The sequence below is a fragment of the Caloenas nicobarica genome, chromosome 1 (genome assembly GCF_036013445.1).
Source record: "Caloenas nicobarica isolate bCalNic1 chromosome 1, bCalNic1.hap1, whole genome shotgun sequence".
NCBI classification, from domain to species: Eukaryota; Metazoa; Chordata; class Aves; order Columbiformes; family Columbidae; genus Caloenas; species Caloenas nicobarica.
In genome coordinates, this window is record NC_088245.1 from 130856526 (window position 1) to 130876350 (window position 19825).

At 49.3% G+C, this 19825-nt stretch overlaps 1 protein-coding gene across 2 annotated transcripts in view; it reads left to right on the forward strand.

The window, feature by feature from the left end:
- The first annotated feature begins 7766 nt into the window (after window positions 1-7766).
- Window positions 7767-19825, forward strand: part of IGSF3 (immunoglobulin superfamily member 3) — a 102990-nt gene continuing 90931 nt past the window's right edge. For both annotated transcript variants that reach the window (XM_065653713.1, XM_065653719.1), the window contains exon 1: window positions 7767-7849. In XM_065653713.1, the coding sequence (XP_065509785.1) occupies window positions 7807-7849 (43 nt within the window). In that variant the 5' untranslated portion in view covers window positions 7767-7806. The remainder of the gene's footprint in view (window positions 7850-19825) is intronic.

A 19825-nucleotide genomic window follows, 5' to 3' on the forward strand; every position in this document is an offset into this window, starting at 1 on the left:
TAGGGAAGTCTCCTGTGTTTGGGAATGGTGACCCCATGGAGGTGTGCTCCTTGGAGTGGGTGGTAAAAAGCTGAGGGAGAACGAGAACAAGCTAGTAGAGGGGATGGATGGGGGAACAAGTCTTGTAATTTAACATTCAGGAACCTCTGTAGAAGGTGAGACTCCTGGGCTTTCATTCCTGCTGCCATGAATATTTTAGGGTTTATATAATGATTCTTGAATGTGAAATGCAAAAAACAATCCTGGGAGTAAGGGCATGGTGTCCTGGACTTCTCCTTCCCAGATGAGTCCCAAATAATTTGGTTATTACATAAAGGTGACCAACGCCCACAGCAAAATGCAAGCAGAACTGCTGCTATCTTCCAGTATCAGCTGCTATCTTGCTGTCAGGCCAACACTGCAAGAGGTATGAGTTGGCTTCAATCACATAAGTGAAGGTGTGGACTTTGAAACCTAATGATTATGTATTTCTTCCAGAGTAACAATCGAAGTGCTTATCGTAGCTAACTGGATGAAAGAAATGTTTTATGATAAATGACAGCAGCTGAGAGACTGCTATTGGTTTTTTTTGCCTTTTTTTTTTTTTTTTGTACAGTTGCCCAGGACTGTTTAGAAAGAGTGCAGACACACCCAGAGTCTCACATTGTTAGATAAGGCCAGAAAATAGATTTTCTTTCTTCAAAAGGATTCTGTGGAAAAATGTGAAGCGCAACCAGAAGCTGAAAGTCTTGTGGGATGGGAGGCTAAAAATGTATTTGACAAAGGTGATTTTTAAAATTTTCTTTTTACTGCTGAAACACCCATTTTTTGCTGGTTGGCACTGAAAAATGTTGATAACAAAAATGTCCATTTGCCCATTTTTCTATGTTACTCTTCTTCCCAGGGCGGAAGAAAATAAAGATAAACTGCTGCTCCATCAGTAATCATGTGGCTTGGGGTCAATCTTTTACTCACTTGCCTTATTCTGGCACGCACTAAAAGCATGAGGAGGTCTGAATTAACCTGCAAAACATCACGAAACTTGAGCTTCATTTTTGTAGGTAGGATGAAAAAGCAGAAAAACGATGTGTTCGTTCCCGCGTGTACTTCAGCCAGAGCCTTAGGAAGCTTGGAAGGTCCCAGCAGCAGCTGCAGGTACGGCTGGCCAGAGCAGCAGAGCCTACAGCAGCTTGCCCAGGAGCGCCTGGGGCTTTGCCTGTATCAGCTGTGCTTAATGAGCCCAGTCCTCTTGGCACCACAGGGCTCCCTGCCCCTGTAATTTGTGTGTGCCCGTATCAGGACCAAGACATTTTACCGCTGCGGTATAGAGGGACAGTCCTACAGACTGCTTTCTGGCCGCTCTTAGCAGATGAGCAACGCAACAGCTGAACTCTGCGGAACACAGCATTTGAGAATTAAATCGGGAACAAATGAAGCTTCGCGCTATTCTAACTCTTCGCTCTCGCACCACGTTGCGCTGCCACTCCAGCTGTGTCTGGAAGGGACACGCGGGAGGAAATCTGCAGCTCTCTAGCAAGGCTTTGAAGCCAGAGGTGACCAACAGCCCAGCCCTGCAGCACCAGCCCTCTCCCCTGCACTGGCTTCAGCCAGCCCAGGAGCGAGCTGGCAGGGATGTCGGAGAAGGTGGAAGCACTGTGGATATCTAGTCAGATAACTGCCTTGCCTCTGGCCTTCTTCATCTTCAGGAAACCTCTTTTGCTTTGCACATACTACGAAGCTTGAAGCTGCTGCATGTTCCTCAGCGAGGTGTTTCCCTAATGTCATTTCCCAAGCTGGTAGTGCAATGTTTTTCCTTGCAGACAGATCGTAACCTCAGGCAGACCGCAACTTCAGGCCTGGTATGTTTATGAAAAAATTGGCATACTCTTCTGTCAAGCAATAGTTAAAAGAAAATCTGCAAAGGGATTAGCTGCCATATACTCTAGGGCTTGCTGACAGATGTCCTGAAAATCTGGAAATGTGTTGATCTATCTTTACACAGGTTTTTTTGTTGTTGTTGTTCTGCCTCCTTCTCCTGTTCCTCATCCCTCTGCCCAGGGCACAAAAATAGGAATTCCTTCATATCCCTGGGGCTGCCTGAGAACTGCCTTGGTGCCATTCGTGGACAGGCATACTAGTCCTGGGGTGAAGTCTAGGCTGAGCTAGACCCAAGACCTTAGTCTAGTTACAGATGTCAGCTTCTCTGCAAAGGCAGCACTGCTGCTTTGTGCCAGGGCAGTTAGGATTTTCTCTCTGTTTCAACTGCAACCTCCCAGCTCGTTTTAAAGGAGCTTAAATGATGGCCATTAAATATAAATATCTTCTTTTTCCTCTGGGCGAAACTGATGTTCTAAACTTTGCAGTGTAAATAAGGTCTGGAGAAAATGTTTTAGGCAATGTTTCAGTCAAACTAAACAGCTTGGGTCGTTCCTCTCCACTTCAGCCTGGAGCTCTAGGAGTGTCTCCTCTCCCCTTCACAATGTGGCAGAGGAGCTTTGACCTGATTGTGACCTTCCCCAAGCACGTCTTCAGGCTCGGAGTAGCCAGAAGACCCCGAGTTCTGTGGATTGTGTTATGTGATCTTGGATGAATCATACAGGACATTTTTTTAAGTGCTTTCTGTTTCTGGATGGTTTGGTTCTGATTGCTCAATTTGAAACGCTCAGGTGGCCTCTGAGAGGAGGGTGATGTGGATGCACACTCCCCCCTCTCTGAGCCATATATACAGCCTTTTAAACTGTTCTCCAGCTCTGGCTGGAGTCACTGCCCTCAGAGAGGGAGTCGCTCCTGCAACTGCAGTTGAATCTCCCCCTCATCCTTTTGCCCATGTCTCTTTTCCTCTTGTACAGGAAGGAAATTGCTCCTCCTGACACGCAGAAGAGTATGGAGCCTCCTGCCTTGCGGAAAACAAGACAGGGGCCTGCCTTGCTTGGTTGAGCCCAGTCCCCTTTTTGCTATACACTCTTACCATTAGCCACGCAGGTTACTGCCTGCTCCAAAAACTAAAGGCTGCAAATCTGTCTTGTGCCTTGTTCCCTCCCCTGCCTGATGATGAGAGGACTGGGGTAAATACCCACAGGGTCCAGCACGTGAGGGTGTGCCGTGCTTTGTCCTGACGAAGGACCAGCATTCTTATTTCATAACGTACATATGTTGCATTCCTGCCAAACCTCTTTTCTCTGAGGGCCAGACACTAGTATAACTTTACTCTTCATCTGTGGGTCACGGGAAGCCCGTGCACATGGTGCGCGCAGCATATTTGGAGTCTGGATGTTGATGTCACTTTGCACCCCTAGGGCCAAGGATGCAGCTCTCAGTCACGGCTGTTGTATTACAGCAGCCCCTGGCAGCCCAGAGCTTTGGGAACCATCTACCCTGATGGCTCTCAGCCACACGGCAGCCACCCAGTGTTGCCTCTTGCCTGGGCTGCAGGCACGCATTGGTTCTGCTTCTCCTGCCCGACGGGGAGCACCTGTGATTTGGTGTGAGCACAGAGCAGCTCAGCAAACGGCAGCCGGCGGGATGGTTCCCCCTTCGCCCCAAGAGTGAGTTCCTGCTGTCCGGCTCCTGCCCCTGTCTGCGGAGGCGAGCAATGGGGAAGCAAGCCCGAGCAGACCGCTGGCAGCGACCGAGCAACAAGAAAGACAGTGGTGTGGGTTGTGACCTAATGTGTATATCATCAGCATCGCTTGAGTCACGCCCATCTGCCTCCAGCTATTACAGCCATCCCGCTGCCAAAGAGCAACCGCGTGGCCCGACCAAAATGATGCGGCTGCTGCTGAGGATGGCGCTTCTGAGTGACTCAGTTGTGCTGGGAGTGCGAGGAAGCCCAGATCTGTCTTCCTGGAAGGCTGCTTCGCAGCAACCTCGTGCTCGAAACGGTTTTGTCTTTGAGGTGACTGTGGCGTTTGTTCCCGTTCGGCTGCGTGAATAAGCCACATGGACAGACAGACAGATGGCCACAGGGAGTCTGAGCCCCACCGCAGGAGCTTGAAAAGCTGGAGCCAAGACCGAGGGAGGGCTAGCTGCCTCCCCAGGTTTGAGAAAGCCACCCTGCCCGGGCCTCAGTCTCCCCACTGATGCAGGAGCAAGGCCAATGTTCTCCTCAGACCAGAGAGTGTTTGTGAAGTCCTCTGAAGAAGGGCGCTCTCGTGAACACCAAGCTATTTTTGTTATTGGGGTCAGGGAGGAGAACACGCACAAAGGTGATGAAGTTTTTGAAACACAGGTTCCCATTAATAGTCTTTAGCACACACAGTTCTTATTATAATCTAATTTGACTGGAATTGGATTAATCTTATAATGCTATAATGTCATTTCCATGGTCTTTTTATACTTTTATTGTTACTATGCATTAATGCAATACCCTGCAAGAGCTCTGAGAAGAGGATGTGAATGTTTAGTGAATCTCTGATAACATTTTTACAGGGCATTTTTATGCTTCTGTTAGGCTCGTATGCTGTAAAGTCACACAGTGCCTAGAAACAGCAAAAATGCACCCAAATTCACTTTGAATTGTCTTGTTGACAGGCTTCACTGGCAAAAGCAATGTATTCAGAGCCAAGAAACCAAGTGTCTGCTCCTGGCTTGTCCCTGACCTGCGCCAGAACCTCACCTGAATCATGCCAGTGTTTTCCTCCCCATCTCTTCAGCTGGAGATGGAAATAATTTATTCATTCAGGAATGTAGTGGGTTCATAGTCTATATCCCTTGCCATCTAGAAAAGCTTTATTGTATCACCAAGCTTTAATGCTTCCTTTTTATTGAGTTTATCCTGAAAAAATGTTTTTTCCTGCCTGTGCCCTGTATTTCTTAATTTGCCTTTCTTTTTCTTTTCCTGTTATTTATTTCTCTAGTTATACATCTTTTGAAGCATTAGAATAAATGATCTTTATCCTGCATCCATTTAAAGATGCTGGAAGTTTCCTTCAAAGTAGCCCTATAGTGCTTGCTCTAAATATTCATACGCTTGTCCATGAGGACTTATAATAGGAGACTGCACGTGAAAAATATTGAGCAAGCTGAGTGATATTATACTGGATGACGTTTCAGCCCTCAAATCAGCTAAGAGAAAAGGCAAATAGACTGGTATTTTCTATCAACTCTTATCATCACCTCTGTTCCTTTTCCATGTCTCACTTGAAGGCAGTCTTGATGTAATTAAAGCTTACGGGCCAAAGTGTGAGTTTCATTTTCACTGCAAATACAATGCTAACCCTTTCTCTCCCACATGTCTCTGATTATTCCCTTCTTTGGCTCCTCCGTGCAGAGAGCATGACAAAGCTGCAAATTAAACCTCCCACTCTGAAAATGGCACAGCTTAACACTATTAGCCTGCAGAAACAGAATTTGCTGGGTCACTAGGAGCTGGCTATCAATGCATCTGCCACAACAGCCGTGTTGGGAAGCAAGTCCATATGGTAATACAGACAGCTTCTGCAGCTTCTGACTTCTGATGGGTACAGCTTCTAAGGACGTAGAATAACAGAATGGTTTGGGTTGGAAGAAACCTTAAAGATCATCTAGTTCCAACTCCCCAGCCATGGGCAGGGACACCTTCGACTAGATCAGGTTGCTCAAAGCCCCGTCCAACCTGGCCTTGAATGCTTCCAGAGATGGGGCATCCACAGCTTCTCTGGGAAGCCTCTTCCAGTGCCTCACCACATTCATGGTGAAGAATTTCTTCTTTATATCTAATCTAAATCTCCTTTCTTTCAGTTTAAAGCCATTACCACTTGTCCTATCACTACATGCCCTTGTAAAAAGCCCCTCTCCAGCCTTCTTGTAGGCCACCTTTAGGAAGGCTACTGTAAGGTCTCCTTGGAGCCTTTTCTTCTCCAGGCTGAACAACCCCAACTCTCTCAGCCTGTCTTCACAGGAGAGCTGCTCCAGCCATCTTCATGGCCCTCTTCTGGACTTGATCCAACAGGTCCCCTGTCCTTCTTATGTTGGGGGCCCCAGAGCTGAATGCAGAACTCCAAGTGAGGTCCCACCAGAGCAGAGTAGTTAGAGGGAATCCCTTCCCTCGACCTGCTGGTCACGCTTCTTTTGATGCAGCCCAGGATGCTGTTGGCTTTCTGGACTGCAAGCGCATGTTGCCAGGTCACATTGAGCTTCTTATCAACCGATACTCCCAAGTCCTTCTCCTCAGGGCTGCTCTCAAGCCATTTTCCACTCAGCCTATATATGTGCATGGGATTGCCCCAACCTACATGCAGCACCTTGCACTTGGCCTTGAGGTTTGCACAGGCTCACCTCTCAAGCCTATCAAGGTCCCTCCAGCGTGTTGACCACACCACACAGCTTGGTGTTGTCAGCAAACTTGATCCCACTGTCCGTGTTGTCGCCAAAGGTATTAAACAGTGCCAGTCCCAATACCAACCCCTGAAGAACGTCACTTGTCACTGGTCTGCACTTGGCATATTTTATTAGATGGCTTGGGATTGTGCCAGTTTCTGCCTTTCCGTGGCACGGAAGGGTTGGGCTCCTCCGTTAGCATCACCAAGACTTCACTGGGGACTCTGAGTTCAGGCACAAGCGTCTCCTGCAAAGGGTCCTTACAGGATCAGAGCACTAGGAAGGGTACCTCACTCTGCTATTGCTGTCACTTTTGGCATCTATTGAGCTAACATGCAACTGGGGGTTCCATTTGCAAGGACACTTGAACATCTGCATCCTTGAGAAGGGTTTTCTCATTCAGCTTTTATTTACAAACAACAGAAAACCTAGTCCCCAGTGTTGCCATATTTATGCATTTCAGTGTTTCCTGGATGTACTTTCGATGCATTTCTGGCGTTGACACATTGTAGTGTTGATTGCCTGGAGAGCACCCCAAGCGCAGCAGTGCCTGCACACGGGGAGGGCTCACATCTGGCAACCGAGCATTAAGACCAGCCCTGAATTCGGGTCTCAATATCAGCGCATCACAGTGGAACAATCACGAGTTGATCGAAACTTGGGTAGTCCGGCTGTTATTTTTGGTTTGCATGGGAACAAAAGGGAGCATTTATGCCATTTCCCAGCAATCCGGGTTTCCGAGGAGCGCCCGAGGGCTACCTTTTTCCCTTAAAACAAAGGAACCCGTTTTGTCCCCGCGCTCTTTTACGACCTCGGCTTCACCCCCGGCCTCGCAGACCCAGGCCACGACCTTCCAAAACCCACGCTCCGCAGCTCCCTCCCCGGCCCCCGCCCCGCGCCGCCCACACGCCGGGACCTCCCCGGCCCTGCCCGGCTCCGCGGCCGCGCAGCGCGCCCTGCCCGCCGGCCGGGGGCTGCCCGCCTCCCCCGCCCGCCGCCGGGGGGAGCGGGCGGCGGCGGGGCGGGCCGGGGGAGGAGTTTGGCGGCGCGGAGGAAGCGCCGGGCACCCCGCGGCGGCGGCGACAGCGCCGTGCGAGTGAGCGGGCGGGCGGGCAGGCAGGTGAGGGCGGCGGGCCGGGGCAAGCCAGAGAGCGCGGCGCCCCCTTTATTTTTGTAACTTTTAGGGTGAGATCTTTTTTGTTGTTGTTTCGTGCACCGCCCCCCCCCCCTTTTTTTTTTTTTTTCTGCGTTGCGGACGAGACGATTTCTCCCTCGCCTCCTGCCTCTGCCCCAGGAGCCGTCGGCGCGGAGCGGCCGCGGGGAGCGGAGCGGAGCGGCGGGGCGGGGAGGCGCGGCGGCTGCCCCGCTGCGGGGGCGATGCCCCCGCCTGCCTTGGCGCCTCCCCGTGCCGGCCCCGCCGCCTTCCCTTTGTGCCGCCGGGCCCGGCGCGACGCCTGCCCCGGGAGCCGGCGCCCCGCGGCGCCCCGCGGCGGGAGGTAAGGGCGGCCGCCGCCCCGCGCCCCGGCAGCCATGCGGACCCTGCGGCCGCAGCTGGCCTCCCTGCTCTTCCTCGGTAAGTGCTGGCCGCCGGCGGGGGCGGGACGGGACGGGACGGGGGTCCCCCGGGCGGGGCGGGACGGGACGGGACCCCCGGCGAGTGCCCTCCTTCGCAAGGCTCCCGGGAGGGTCATTCGCTACCAGCGCTTTCCCCTAGGAGTTGGCAGTGCCCGCGCTGTTCTACGGTGGGAGGGAGGTGGGGAAATAAATAAATAAATAGATAATAATAAAAAAAATCAGGGTTTCATCTCCACCTGCAATACCCTGCTGACCATCCTCGGCGGGGCGCGGCGCGGGGTCCGGCCGGAGCGGGCTGCCGGGGCGTGGGGGCGGGAGGGGACGGAGGGGACGGGCACCTCCTCCGGCATCAACTTGGGAACGCGAGCGGTCGGACAGGGGGCTGCTCCGTGCTGGGGTCGGGGGACGCGTCTCGGAGGGGGAATCGCGATGGATAGGGAGTTACGGGTCGGCGTTGAGCTTTTGCACAATGAAGGCAGAGAAAATGCCTGGGATAAGGTAGGCTGCAGAAACAAAGTCCTCCTCTTCCTCGCTCTTGAAGAGTGCGTTGAAACGTAGAGGGAAGGCAGTCCCTGCTGTCGTAAAATGCAATTTTATTGCTTTGTGCTGTTTCTCCGAACTCCTCCTGTAGTCCCTTCTCTTTCTGCTTTGCGATTTGTACCCCGTGAACCGTTAAACCTGTGTTTTTGTCCCGTCCTGCAAGTGTCTGCCCAGGAGGTGACTGTACGCAGTTCTGTAAAGTCCTTTGGGTCTGAGATGCTGTAGCGGTGCAAGATCCTTTCCTGCAAATTTGGGAAAAGCAGAATGCAAGACAATTAAGATGCCTCTTAGGGTTTTTGTGGCAGCCCATGTGCCTGGCTTAGTACTGATGAGTTGATAGGAGCGTTTGTGGAAAATACAGTATGACGCGTTCATGCTGCTTTCTGCCTGTGTATGTACAGAGTAACCTCAGAATTGTTTTGATTTGCCTTTTCATTGGTAAGATTTTCTGCTGGCATTAATGCTGTTGAGGGAAGCAGCAAGGCCGGCAATTTTACTCTCTTGAGAATTGTCACATTCCTGCTCTGCCAATTTGGGAATGTTTTTACTTGAATTGCAGTCCTGTGTCCATGTCTCTAATTTGCGTGTCTATGTGGTTTTTCATGCTCTCTGTCTTTAGGAAAGAGAGAGATGACTCTTTGAAATGGTTTTGGAGGAGGTTCAAACTTCCCTTAGCCAGTAGCTTTCTTCTTTGGGTCCCCTGCAAAAAAACAAAAGCCGTCTTAAAGCTGAGTTTATCCAGGGTGACTTTGCTCAGGCAGTCTGTTGTAGCCCGCAAGATGGGTGTAGACAAACGGCAATCGCACGCTGTCACGGCTTTGCGTGCCTAGTCTCTCCCGTTGAAGAACAATAACACCGTTGAAGAACAATAACACCGTTCTGGATTAAGTCTTCCTAATATGGAGCGAGCGAGCGAGCAGCCGGTGTCCTGCACGCCGCTCCGAAGCGCTCCCCGCTGATGTGTCGCCGTATCAGCAGAGGGCATCGTCCTGCCGAAGGGTTCCTGCAGCGGAGAAGAAGAAGTGGGACCCCCAGGCCTGCGCTGGATGCCCTGTGTTGGGGCTGACCAGGCATCTGGCCGGCTGCCAGGGCTGTCCCGGCTCTGTTTGCAGGAACTGGCTTTCTGGGCTTGTCCTAAAATTGGCTGTAAGGTACCTTCACCCTCCCCAGGGGATGAACCGTGAGGTGTCTTCCATCACCTGGAGAACTGGTTGCTTTTCGGTGGTCCACAAATTCCACGGACACATCTAGTTTCTGAAAACACTGTGCTGACCACATGTTAAACGCGAGGCTGTTTTTAACTGTAGGAAGCGTGCCATGTGCATGCTTGGAGTTAGTTTTCTTTTGGTGCTTTTCGGCAGGGTTTCTTCAGATGGTTGGTCTGCATTTGCCCAGCTGCTGGCTTTAACAAAATTGGGCATGTGTGACCATGCCTCAAAGCCTCGAGTTGCTGTTTGTAAAACTGAGACATCATTTGACTTAGTGGGGAGGCGGCTGGAGTAAAAAGCCTTATTTTGTAACATAAATCTCTGACTGGCTAGAAAAAGACTGTTGCGTTCAAAACAAGTCATGTTAATGCTAGAGTGTATGGATAAGGTACTATGGGCTGAGTATGCAGAAAAAGAAATGCAACTCAATTTTTCCTTATCCTTTTGGAAACTCATTAGAATTGCTGAAGGAAGAATCGTGGTTATGGAAAGAGCCAGTAGATGATTTAATGTAATATATCAGACATTAACTAGCTACCAGAATCCAAGGAACTGCAAAACCAGGGTTTGAAAACCCACATCTGGCATGTGGGTGTAACATTTGTAGATCTCTGCTGTTTTTTCCCTGTTGCTGCAGTGTTTGTTACAGGGTTCTTTAAACAAGTGGCACTTCATCACAGCAAGTACAAAATGGGAAAATAGAGCAAGTACTGTAAATAATCCTCATGCAGCGATGAGACCATTAATACTTGTGCCAGCCAGTGCTAATCCTGTGTGTAGTTGCAAGATTTACCTTCTTTTTTGCAGGGATGCAAAGTCTGATACTCCTCATATTTATAGTCTAATATATAGGAAACACAATAGGCTTCTGGGGAATGCTGAATTCATTCATGTCGGTGACTGGTTTATGAATAGTTCTGCTTTTGAGTCTCCTGCAGTCTCCAGAATATCACCTGTGAATGCAATTTACAGCTCTTTGTGTTCAAACATTGCATATGTATATATGTACATAGACTCATTACCCTCTTCCTCTCTCTATTCATGCATAGTAATTGGTGATTTATTTGCGATTCCTAGAGGGGAGTAGAGCCTGCACAACGTCTTGAAACTGCAGCTCACTTGTAAATGGCATGTTGGAGTGAAATAATGATGCAGAGGCGACTCTTGGAGAACGCAGGGATGATCTTAAAGGCCTGTCTCCTGGTAGAGAAGGAGTGCTGGCTGGGGAGCAGCAGCGTGCAGTTGACTGACGCTCAATTCTGCTATCGCACCCTCCTGCTCTTCTGCTGCCTGCCCAGGCGCAGGAGCTGGAGGGGGCAGTGGCCAAAACGCAAGCCTGGATGCTGACAGAGCTGAGGGCTGCTTGGCTGGAGGGGAACAGACGGAGAGAGCGGCAGAGTGGGTGTTTCCACACACAGGGTTTGGGGTGGTTTTTGTTTACTGAAGCTAGCGGCCCGGGAGTGTTGCTGACGCCTCATCTGCTCCTTGATGCGTTGTTAGCAACAGTGGCCAAGATCGTGATTTCTCCATCTGCGTCTGCCCGAAGTGCTCCGCCGCGAGCTCCGTTTTGCAAGCCGGTTGTGCTGCTACCACCCCTGTCTTTGCTGCCTCTAGGTCACCCCGGCGTGCGGCGCCGGACCGGTCCCGTGGGCCAGGGTGGGCTGTGTTTGAGGAGCATGTCGGGCAGGGGCTCTGCAGGTGGCCATGGCCGTCACCTCATTTCTGAGTGAGGTTCAGCTGGGGCTCTCTGGGTTGCCCGAGCCTGGTGAGAGGCTGCCTTGCTGCACCCTGACGCCCTGTCGGTGCCAGGCTGGCAGGCTCCACTCTTGTGCATCCCTAAAATGTAATTCTTTGTGAGGAGACTCCCTCTCTGCAGCCTTGGCCAGACTGGCCGACATCCTGAGGCTCCTGAAAATCCTGTTTATTTACACAGGAGGTTTTGGTTTATGCGAATTGTCGTCTTTTAGTTGACCTTCCGTCAAGTTAGATGTCTTTATTAAAGCAGTTTTTATTGTAAATCGAATGTGTGCTTGGAACACTTTTACCAGACCCATTATATAAAGTGAAAGGCAGAATAAACAGCGCAGCAGACCACAGGGAGGGGGCCAGGAGAGAGAGGATCACAAGGAGCTTAGGAAGGAGAGCATTGCTTCTGTGGTGTGAGGCTTACTGAATTTTTTTAACCAGGGAACTGCTTTTTTTTTTTTTTTTTAATTCTTTTAAAGTTCTTCCTTTTGATCTCTCTTGGCTTCTTTCTTGCCCCTACAAAATCAGTCATGGATTCAGCCATTGTCTTAAAGGTTATACAGTCTAGTATGAAGCCAGAGATGTTTCAGTTGCTTTAATTCAAATGAATCAGAGTGCTACAACCTGAAAGAGTGCTCCTTGCAGTCTGATGGTTAGCAAGCTGCAGACCCTGCCAAAAAACTTACAGCACCAAGAAAATTGCTTGAAAAGAAGGGGAAAGCTTTTCAAGCACAATTGGATTTTCTTCTTGTTGATAAGGTTCCTCTGCTCGTGATTTGACTTGTCTACTGGTATCAAGGACATTTAGGCCCTCCAGCCAGTGTCTGGAAAACTGCAGTATTGTGATTTGCCTCTGGCTTTTAAGATGCTAAATACTCCTTAATGATAACCTGCTAAATTGGTTTCGACTCTGGTTTTGTATTGGCATCTCTTTCCCAGTCTTATAAAATCCTTTTAAGGAACAGTTCTCTGGTTAAATGTTAGGAGACATTTAGCATCTGTTTCTTATCAGCTATGGAGTGGCTAAAATGGAGCCTTTCCTGTCAAAGTGGGGTTTAGTCAAATTGCGAGGCAAAGAAATTGGGTCTGCAGCTGCCTTCAGTGGGTCTAGGCTGTCTGCATGTGTATATGTCATTTCCAGCTCTAACTTGTTGCTCACCCTGTCTCCATCAGTGTACAAAGAACATGTTTCCAATGATGTATGTTAGTAAGCTTTTTGTCGTTAGGAGGTTTAATTAGCAAATGGCAATGAGACGAGAGGAAATCTTGCCTTTCTAAGCTGCCGCTAAAGTCACGTTTCAGTAAGTAATTGAACGTGAGCACAAAACCAGACCATCTCAGCTGAGTGATGGGAAGCTTTTCTCAAAAACGGAGAGGCTTTGACACTCAGGACTTGTACTGTTGCTGCACAGTACTTGCACAAATGCTAAAAGGCAGCGCTGCTCCTGAAAGGAGTTGTTCCAGGCTGGTTCCTGCACAGTGTATGGGGGGGGAAAGTGCAGGTCAGGGTACTCACGTGAGGAACTGGTTGGAAGGACTTGCTTGGTCTGAAAACTAACTGGGCAAAACCAGTAGATACATAGAGGGATTGGGCGACTTGTCTGACTTGAAAGTAGGTCCATTTTTCACGTCCTGCAGATGTTTACGGAGGCCCAAGGGAAGGGAGGGGGTCCTGGGGAGGCTCTCTGAACTGTTCCAGGCTCCTGACAGAGGCTGACAGCTCTGCCCTGCGTTCTGTTTAATCTGCAGTTTCTGGCTGAAGCCGCTGCCCATACCCTCCTGTGGCTCCTTCTTTCCGGTTTTACCCCGCTGCTGGTGGTTCCTTGGTGTTTCCAGGTCCGTTTCCCACTCTTGTTAGGCGATGATCCACAGGGAAGAAAGAAGTGTCAGGTGGAGAAGTGGGGAAAAGATATGCCAGGGGAAAGCACTAGGAGGATAAGGAAAGTAAAGAACCCAGCTGATAAAAAAGATAGATGAGAACAGGCTCTGGAGGATGGATCTAACAAAATGCTGGGTCTTCCACCACACCCATACCTTTTAAAGCCTAAAAGGCTCCAGAGTATAAAAAAAAAATGGACATAGTGAGGATCCATCTGTATTTGTTCTCTTGTTCTTGAACAGTGTACTCAGCCCCACTCTTGGCTGACTTCTCTTTTCCTTCCAAGCTATTGATTCTGTTTGGAACTTGAAAAATCATCTAGAGCTTCTCCTATCTCTTCTGATCTTGTTCAGGTGTAAGACTTTGCCAGTCAGGAAGGGCTGAGGCTGCTGCTGAAGTGCAGGAGATTCCTGCACAGTTTCTGGCAACAAAATTGGTCCCATCGGGATAGCAGAAACCATCTGGATCCAGAGCGTGTGCCACAGAGCAACTGCGTGGCCATTAGCACCACTGAGTGTTACTCTAATGCTGGTTGTTCAATTTAGTGTTCTGGGTTTTGCTCTTCTGACCTTTGCAAAACAGCTCATCAGGGTCTGACATGGTCGGAGGTGATTTTGATGTACAGCTGTTGTGGCAGTGCTAAGTTTTGGTTTGTTTTAACTGGTGGCACGGTCTGGAATAGCTTTTGTTCACCAGGTGTTCCCTACTTCACACACAAAAGCAGATAGCTTCGCTTCCCAGTGAATGCTTTCCCCTCTGGAGTAATTGTGATTATAGGTGAATAGCAGAGAATGGGTGATGCATCTGGATTTTTTGTGTTTTTGGTTTTTTGTTTGTTTGCTTTCTTGGTGGTTGTTCTTCCCTCTCTGCTGCATCCCTGATCTCTCTGCCTGAGACACACTGTCACTTTTATGGCTTTTGGGCTTTGTATGGAAATTGATAAGCTTGTTGAAGGAAGCTGGGCGCACAGTGTGAGGTAGGTGTGGTTTTTGATGGACTCTGTAGCACTGTCTGTCCTGCGTTTGAGAGGAGCTCAGCACTGACCCAGGGTGCTGTGTGAAATGGATGATTTTGAGGCCTTCAGAGAGACGGAAACTTGTATGTGAGATACTGAGCCCCCAAAAAGCAAACAGGTTTCTGTTTACCTCTCAGGGAACGAAGGGCTCTGGTCTCTCATTAGAGCATGGGTATCGGGATTTGGCTGCTTAGATAAATTGAGATTTTGACTTCCGGGATGAAACTTTCTGTCTCTATTTAGCACCATCACCAGGGCCACAGGAATCCTCCAAATCTCTCTGAAAGTGTAGCTAGACCTTGAGTAAGAGCTGCAGGAGAAGGCAGGTGCTTGTTGTCAGAAGTCGTCCAGAAGCTCTTTACTCCAGAAAACCATATTGCTGGAATCTGGCACTTATTAACTCAGGTTACCCGGTACCTAGGATCTAGCCAAAGGGCTGTGGCTGGCTGCCAGGCTGAAGTTACCCACCTGGGTGTCAGGCCTTGTTGGTTCCTTCGTGCTAGCGTGAAATAGGAGCTCCCAATGAACATGTGTGCCAGCCCTTCTTCTAGTCATGTTTCTTCTTACAGCTTTGTAAAGTGTTCAAGGTAATTATAGTACTTACTAATATTTATTCCCTTCTAAGCAATTATCTCGATGCATTTATCTCTGGTGTGCTTTCAAAGTACTCTGCCCCTTCTCACCATATCATTTCATCTCATCTCATCTCCCCAGCTCAGTGCTTTCTCCTCCCTCCCTGCTCGCACAATCCTTGGTCCTCAGCTTCCTCCACCTCCTGAATATGCTGTCAAGCTTTGCTTTCCCCTCCTAGAGCTTCCTGTACCCTGTCTTCCCACTCTGCTGTCTAATCCCATTACAGGGGAGGGATGTTTGCTCTGTCTCGCAGGGGATGATTGTTTAACCACCCCACCAGGTGCTAAGGCGCTTTGCAATGAAGGGCATGGATACCGAGAAACCCCGGGCTGGCGCTGTGCCATCTCCCAGCTTTCTGCTGTCTGCTTGTGGCCTGCAGACAATATCTTCAGAGCTCCTGCTGAAGGGTTTGACCTTTATGCCTGCGGTGTTATCCGGAGCCTACAGCAGGAGTCACACCATGCAAATTCCAAGTGCTTTCTTCTGACTTGTGATATAATTGCGGGCAAGTCGCTCTGTCTCTGCTCTCAGTTCCTTAAAGAGATGTCATGGGATTTTTTTTTTTTTTTTTTTGAGGAAAAATGCAGTGTTAGGGCTGGGGTTTTGCTTGCTGTTATTAAGCAAGCAGGCTGCTTTTTTCTTATACATATCGGGAGCGTAGCGTGTAAGAGATTGTTATGCCCTGATTGATTTCACTCTTGGTGTTAGGAGAAGAAGAAAATTGATTTTTACTTTGAGCTCTATGGCGTTACTTACCTGCACAAGCTCTCTCGCTTATCCTGTGTGAATGGGGCCAGCCTCTCCTTGCCACTCAGTTACGCTTGTGGGGCACAGCCCCCGTGACTGTAGCTTGGAGCTGATGTGATTCATTCCAGCCGTCAGTGTTACAGCAGCACAGTTAATCTATGGGTCACTGGCATGTAAGGAGCTGTTACATCTAATCAGTCCCATGCCATGAGCTAGTCGGCAGTTAAATCTAATCCAGAGTGTGTAGCTGCCAAATGCTTTAAGTAGCCAAGCACTTGTTCCTTTCTGCTGTAAATAAGGCAGAGTTGAACAAGATCAGCTTCAAGTGCCCTGCCTGCAAGCAGGGATCAAGAGTTCAGCCTGGGGTACCTGTGCTGCAACGGGGCAGAGGTTGTCCAGAGCCTGAAGGGCTGCAAGGTGGGTGTAAATCTGCCTGCTCATCCTCATACGTAGATATCAAAACACCTTCCTTTTTCTCATCTCAAATTGCTTTTCCTCCCATACCCGTTCCCTTGCCTAGGTGTAAGGGGAGGTGTGTTCAGAGGTGGCCTCTTAGGTACTGCTATCGTTGTTACATTGTAGAGGTACCCTGCCTGCATTTTTGCATGTGTTTAAGTCTCACCTGAGACGCCTGGTTTTGTTTTGTTCTTTCCTCATTTCTGCTGCTCTTACATCCCATCCACCCCTCTTGAATTTTCCACTGGTGCCTGCAGGGTTGCTTTGCAGCCACAGGTTAGCTCCTTTCCCCTCCATAGCGAGAGATCTCCCTTAATGCACTTGGACGTACATCTTCTGCTGCTGGAGGTGGCAGAGGTGAGGCTAAAAACTTGCTCCCACTGCAACTTTCTCTGCCTTTGTGGGGCAAGTCATGGGAGATCGTCCCATTTATCTTTTAAATGGAATAACTTTGCCAAAGTAAAGGATGAACACTGCCAGTTGCTATGCACATGGGTCTGCTGTTGGTTTCCTTTGGCTTGAGTGCTCTCGGGGAGCTTGGCAGAGGACCCTTGCTGCCCTGTGACCACCATGCAAAGGAAGGGTAGCGCTTACTGCAGCAGTTACTTGGATTTGTGCCTGGCCCTGGTGCTTGGGCTGACTTTTTTTTAAGCCTTTGCGAAGGAGAAGGTGGCAGTAAACATGTGGTGGGAAGGAGGCTGGTTTCCTCCTGTTATCATCATGTGGCTGTGCCACATGAGACAGCCCTGAGTTCCATGGGGTGGCAGCGAGCAGACAAGGGGTCCAGGGTCTTGGAGAGGTCTGTCGCCTCTTCTCAGAGACCTGCCCATGCCTGGTGCCACCCTGCTTCTCCCATCTCTCATCTGGATCGCGAAGTAGTGTAGGTCAGCCTGTCCCTTTCTTTCGGCTGGCTTGTTTTGGGCGACGATGTAGGGATGAGAGGACTGAGTGTAAGCGAGGATTTACTGTGCGTCGAATACCTGATAGCTGCTCTAGCAGATCCACAGGGATACATTACTAAAACCATCCTAATGATCTTGACGTAATGGGTTTGAGCCTTGGGAACCTGCTTGCTGGGCAGGGCAGCCCAGGACTTTGCACTTGGCTCCTGGAAGAGGAGGGCTGGGCTCCCAGCAAGGGTCAGGGCAAGCAAGAGGAGCTGGCTTTTTGGGGTGCTAGCAGGTACCCATCCCTCTGTGAGAAGGAGCTGGAGGAGAGCCATACACAGGGCTTTGGCATGGCGGAAGAATGACTTGAGAGGCTTGGCCAAGCACCAACTACCGCCGTTACCTCGGAAATGTAGATTACCAGTGGCTGCAGCTGTGTGGAGGCCAACTAAGTCCCTAAAGAGATTTAATCTGAGGAAAGGGCAATTTTCTTTAGGGAGGTATCTGAGTGTTGGTGGAAGAGGAGATGTGCAGAGCAGCGTGGCCGTAGCCGAGGCCGGCTGCCTCTACACCCGGGGAACTGGCAGCCCGTGTGGGAGGGAGAGGTGCTGGGGGACACAACTCCCACCCCAGCTGCGGGAGCTGTGCCCAGCTCTGCTGCTCCTGCATCTTCTAACCACTGCTGCTCCTGAGGTGATAACATCCAGCTTCCTCCGTCAGGCGCTGGTGGTGGCCTGGAAAAAGAGGTGGACTGTTTCTTGCCTGCCAAAGTGCTGGAAGCGAGAGTTGTGCGAGAAGGGAGGGTTCATCAGTCCTGGAAGTTGCCAGTGTAGGCATGAAGACCCCTGAGATGGATGAGGGTGAAGAGGAAGGGGTAGAAATGAGGGTGGGAGACAGCAGGAATCCAGTTTTCCAATACATGCTCCTGTAAGTGCTGTGGTAGAGATTTTCTGTAGTTACTGGGGTGATCAGCATCAGTTTCTAAATCGTTCTGAGTACATGCATGCCAGGCTTGAGTGTGGGTAGGGTGAAGTGAGGCTTCTGGGGAAGTGTGTTAGTGGGAGGCCAAAAATAAATTATCAAAAGAAAGAATTGAGCAATTAACAAAGCTAAATGGATGCATGCAGTTCTAAGAAAAGGGTGTCATATTTAAAAGCATATTTTTGAAAATGCATTTTCTTAGTCATCTTACAGATAAGTTTGCTATTTTTACCTTCTTTGCTCTGATGACACTTTGCTGTCTATATAACAGGTTTAGCATCTGCATTCTCTTCTAGTGTACAGGCAAAATGTATTTGCTAATTTTGAGTTGGCTTTGTAGAATTGTTATACCTCTTGGCTGTGAAATAAGTAAAATACTGTCCTTAAAACTATTTTAAATGAGCATAGCTGGCATTATTTCCCTTCTAACTCTTTTTTTTTTAAACCCATCTCCCATGTCTGCAATCAAATTTGAATAGAGAATATATTCCCTTGCTGTTTTAAGTGTAATAAAGGCCGTGCCCTCAACTTCCCCAGACAGAAAAGTACTAATGTTTGGGTTAAGCACCATAATCTACTGGGGAATGACTGCAGGATTTGCAGATTTTTATTTCTGTGTGTTTGCTGGGACTGTGGCATTGCTAGCAGGTTGCTCGCAAATGGTATCTTAGATTACCTCTCTTGCAGGCAGCAAGATTTGCATCTTGCCATTCCTATTTGATCAGCAAGTGGTGATGAGAGCTGTATACTGGAGTTCAGATTTTCTGAGCGGCAGTCTGCAGTCATTAGGACAGTGCTTAGACCCCAGAGGCTTTTTCCATGTTTTCATCCTGTTGCAGTAACTGTGTGTCTTGTTATCATGTTCCTGAATATTTTCTCTTGTAAGAGGAGACTGTTTGTTGCAGCTGTTAAACCTCAAATGTCTTGAATCTCCCTTAGGGAAGAGGAGGAAGAGTTCCTGAGGTTTCTGCATAAGTAGACTATAGAAATACCTACGTGTCTTTCCCAGGTATACAGCCAGGAGGTATTCTTGGTGCTGCCCTAAGCAGCTGATGAATTCTGGCTGGTTCTCGCTCACTTGCTCTGTCAAAGAGACTTAGTAAAGGAGCTGGAGTTTCTTTTCTCTTTGGCATGTAATGGTACTGGAATCCTCTGGTTGCTTTTGTCAGAGCAGTGTAGCTAGGAGGTGTCAGAGGAAATTACAGATGTTTGTTTGGTCTCCTGGCTGGGTATAAGGATGTGAGTTTTAGTGAAATGTGCGTTGAATAAACATTGTCTAAATCTCCTAGGACGAGGGCTGCCTGGAAGCTGGAGTCAGGAGCCATGCTTATCTTCATGACAGAATTTGGGAAAAAAAAAAAAAAAGTTTGTATAAGAGTTTTGCACCCTATGTTTGGTTTCTATTGGTTCAACGATTTGTAATCTTCCTTCTTATGTTCCCTTTAAGGCCAGCCAGACGACCTTAAGAGAGGATTTTTGGAGTTCCTTCTTTCCCCCACTTCCATGGTGCTCGTGGCTAACCCAGGCCCAGGCATGACCCATTGCTGTACTAACATTTGGGGATCATTCCCCGGGCTTGCTGGAGCCCCTCGGTCCCACCTTGGGAGAGGGGTTGTGTCTGATTCGTGGCACCCTGCCAGGCGGCAGCACACATAGTGGGCCCGGCCCTGGCAGCAGCCCAGCAAAGCTGGAGCAGCCACAGTATGGCAGCCTGGCCTCCTCCTTCCTACGGTCACCGCTTTGGGTGGTCACTGTTGACATTTTCTCCTTTTAGGCTCCTGCAGGGTGCTCGGGGAGGGATGTGTGGCCATGCTTTGCGTGTGTTTTACCGGTATGGGAAACATTAATTTTTAAAAAGAAACTGCAAGCACGCAGCCCCTAT